The sequence below is a fragment of the Pelodiscus sinensis genome, chromosome 1 (genome assembly GCF_052426305.1).
Source record: "Pelodiscus sinensis isolate ZL-2025 chromosome 1, ASM5242630v1, whole genome shotgun sequence".
Lineage (NCBI taxonomy): Eukaryota > Metazoa > Chordata > Testudines > Trionychidae > Pelodiscus > Pelodiscus sinensis.
The window spans coordinates 354,647,066-354,650,769 of NC_143052.1; the positions used below are offsets into that span (position 1 = coordinate 354,647,066).

General features: G+C 52.7%; 1 protein-coding gene across 1 annotated transcript; it reads right to left on the reverse strand.

Annotated features, from left to right (window-relative positions):
- Positions 1-369: 369 nt before the first annotated feature.
- On the reverse strand, positions 370-1,320 carry LOC142827392 (olfactory receptor 52B2-like). Its single transcript, XM_075922778.2, has one exon. The coding sequence runs from the start codon at positions 1,318-1,320 to the stop codon at positions 370-372; it is 951 nt and encodes a 316-aa protein (XP_075778893.2).
- Positions 1,321-3,704: the final 2,384 nt, after the last annotated feature.

Genomic DNA, 3,704 nt, shown 5'->3' on the forward strand with positions numbered 1-3,704 from the left:
CCTAATAGCCATTGATGGACCTAACCCCCATGTATGTAGTTAGCTCTTTTTTAAACTCTGTTATATTCTTGGCTGTCACAACATCCTCTAGCAAGGAGTTCCACAGATCAACATCCTCTTGGTAAGAACCTTTACAACATGTGGAGACTTTTATCAGCACTCTCCCAGTGCCCCCCAGCCTTCTCTCAAGAAGGACCCGTGTAGTTCCGTGCACCTGGACGTACAACAAAACATCCAAGGAGCTGAAAAAGTCTGTTTTGCAACTGGGAGCTAGAGTGGTAACGTCCATGTGTCGGTGCCGAGGGGCCCTCTTCTTGCATTGTGGAAGAAGCCTGTTAGTAAGTCAGATGGCTCAGGACTCAGCACCATTTAGCACCAATTCCCCGTCCGAGACAACACACAGCTCACTTGTTCCCGCAGCTGCTTGGTTTTCACCCCGTAAACAATGGGGTTCAGCATGGGGGGGACAAGTACATAGAGATCGGCCAGCAGGATGTGAAAGTGTTTAGGGATGTTCTGACCAAAGCGGTGGCTAAAGACACTGAAAAAGGCTGGGGTGTAAAATAAGAGGATGATACAGACGTGGGAGCCGCAGGTGCCGAAAGTTTTGCGCTGGGCGTCTTTGGTGGGCAGCTTGAAGACAGCCCTGAGGATCAGCACATAAGATACAGCGATATACACAACGTCTAGTACAAGGGTTAATAAAGGCACTGCGAGGCCATACCAGATATTTGGGGTTATGTCTGCACAGGCCAGCTTGGCCACCGCGATGTGCTCACAGTAGGAGTGTGGGATGACGTTGCTGGCGCAGAAGGGCAGCCGTTTGAGGAGAAAGACAAAAGGGAAAACCATACAAAAGCTTCTGACGACAATGGCCGTGGCTATTTTCCCGATCTTCTCGTTGGTGAGGACAGTCGTGTACCTCAGGGGGTCGCAGACGGCGACGTACCGATCGAACCCCATGGCCAGCAGGACGCCTGACTCAGCAACAAACACAAAGTGCACAAAAAACATCTGGGTGAGGCAGGCACCGAAGGAAATGGCCTTGGGTCCAAACCAGAAGATGGCCAGCGTGTTGGGCACGGTGCAGGTGGATAACAGTACGTCGGCCACCGCCAGCATGGAGAGGAAAATGAACATGGGCTCGTGCAGCCTGCGCTGGGTGGCGATGAGCAGGAGGAGACCACAGTTCCCCAGAGCAGCCGCCGTGTACATCAGCACGAAGGGGATGGAGATCCAGGGGTGCCAGGGCTCCAGGCCCGGGATGCCGACCAGGACGAAGCTGAGGTGACTGAATGTTGTGCTGTTGGGCGCGGCCATGGGGCGCTGAGGGCTCCGTTTGGGCGCCGGGCCCGGCTGGAAGCAGAGACAAGGTCAGTGCTTGCTGGGGTCGCGGCTATTTCACATCGACAGCCCCATTAACAGTCTATAGCGTAATCCCCCCAACTCGCCCCCCCCCCACACACACACCCCTGCAGGGCCACAAGGGCTCAAGGGGAAGGGGGATGGGCAGTGCTCTCCAGGCTTGTGCTTCGCACGGGGGGAATTCCATCCCGAAACAGGCACATTTGGGGGGTTAATGGAGACAGGGCCCTTGAAATGAGCTTGTGACTGGGGGCGGTCACTGATGAGCTCTCGGGGGAGGCCTCCTGAGGGGCTGACACGGCCCCTGCCTCTCACCTTCCCGCTCACTGGGGCTCCTCACCGCCCGGTCCTGCTGGGCCAGCTCCCTGGTCTCCCCCAGCCAACGCCCCAGACCGAGGTCCCTGCCCCCACCGAGAAGCAGCAGAGACACTGAACCTCTTCAGGTGCAAGGCGAGTGCAGTGTAGGGCCCAGCATCCTGGGACACCCCTCCCCAGCTGGGATCAGACCCCGAAGAATTAAGTCCTTTAGCAGTGGAAGGGGGGATGGGCACACTGGTTGCCCCCATAGGGAACAATTATTTACATTGGGTTTAATAGAAAATAAAAATGATTTTCTTAAGCACGAGCAGTAGGATTTAATTAGTGATAAGTGAGAACAGGCCGAGCAAAGTAGGTTACAAACCAAAAATAACAAAATCTCTTGGCTAATTCTCCACTGAAACCTCAGGAGAAACTTACTCAAACTCCCCCTAGAGCCTCTTTTCCAGCTGCCCCTCCAAACCAGGCTGTCTCCCCACGCTGGGGTCTTTGGCTCCTTCCTTCAGGTGCAGCCCGGCCAAAAGACCCAGGCCTCTGCTTTCCTCTTCTTTTGTAATCTAGGCCACTCCCTACCAATCCCTGCTAGCACTTAAGGGCAAAAGAGATTGTTTAACCGTCACTCATCAAGACTTTGAAGATAACACCCGCCAGGTCTGCACATTTGATCCCCACAGAGTATTCCCCTCTCCGCGTGTCTAATTTTACGCACACCATTGACACACGTATCGAAGGAAGGGAAACAGACCCAGAGGATTGCGACATGAAAATTGGTGGTTTGCACGAAATAGTTCGCTCAAAGCACCTTTGAGTCACATAAATTCATGTCCATCCCTCGATTTCATAAAGCATAGAGGAGCGTCCATCGCAGGGCTTTCTTCGCTGTACTGCAAACTGAGTTCAAAGCTGAATGTATAGCTGTACCCATCAGAACCGTACCCTGGGACAGTGACCCGTCAGGGAGCGCAGACGTGAACACCCGCAAACCCTAGGGAACAAGCTACAAAGCAAGACTGGCCGGGCGGATAACTCTCTAGGACTAGACGCAGAAACACACTGACAGGCGGAGTTCAGCTGTCCGACCTCTGGTAACCATCTTCTCCCAGCTCTGTTCCTTCTCTGTACTTCCCCACTGAGCGATGATGAACACAACAGTAGGCAGCGGAGCAAGCAAATACACCGACCGCTCCACATCTGGTCACATCAGAGAGGGTGACTCCCAGAGTCACAGATTCGAAAGCCAGAAATCACTCCTGGGACCATCACATCTGACTCCCTGTATGTCAGGGCTGTTCCCTGCTCCGCGACTCCGAGTGCAGATGGCGAAGGCCTGCAAAGCTCAAAAAGAAAAGAAAAAAACCCACCTTTGCTTCTCCAGGCACTGGTTACAAAAACTTCCCCCGCAAATTGCAACACACAGATTTTGGAGAATCGCTGCCACCATCCAGTGATTTTATCCCTAAAAAAATCAGGGGTGAACACTTGAACCCACCCCCATGGATACCCTGAACACGACTAGATTCACTTTTCACTTTATTTCTAAAGTTCTCTTTGTTCAGTTCACTCTCATGCCCCAAATTCCTTGGAGGCCTGCTAATCCTGCCAGGGCTTAAATCATTCTGTCTCTCTCAACGACTGGTTTTTCACTGCCCCCCAAAGAAAGCAGGCAGGGAACCTAGATCCAATTCACATTTCAACCCTCTATGTGGATTGGTTCTCCTGGTCCACTGGCCAACACCTTTGTATCTACCTCAGTTTAACCCCTTAGTCACCGGATGCTGCTCAGCACTTCCCCTGTCCATCACTCTGTATAATACAGGCAGGAGGGCTTCTGTGAAATCAGCCTCTGTTTGAAGGGGGCAGGTCCTTATAAAACCCCTCCAATCTTGATGTAAAGATTGTCAAGGGTGGAGAATCCAGGTCAGCGTGTGGTCACTTGTCCCAAGGGCGAATCCCCCTCCTGGGTAACAATTCGAACCTTGTTTCTGAATTTGTTCGGCTTCCCCTTCCAGCCGTTGAATTTA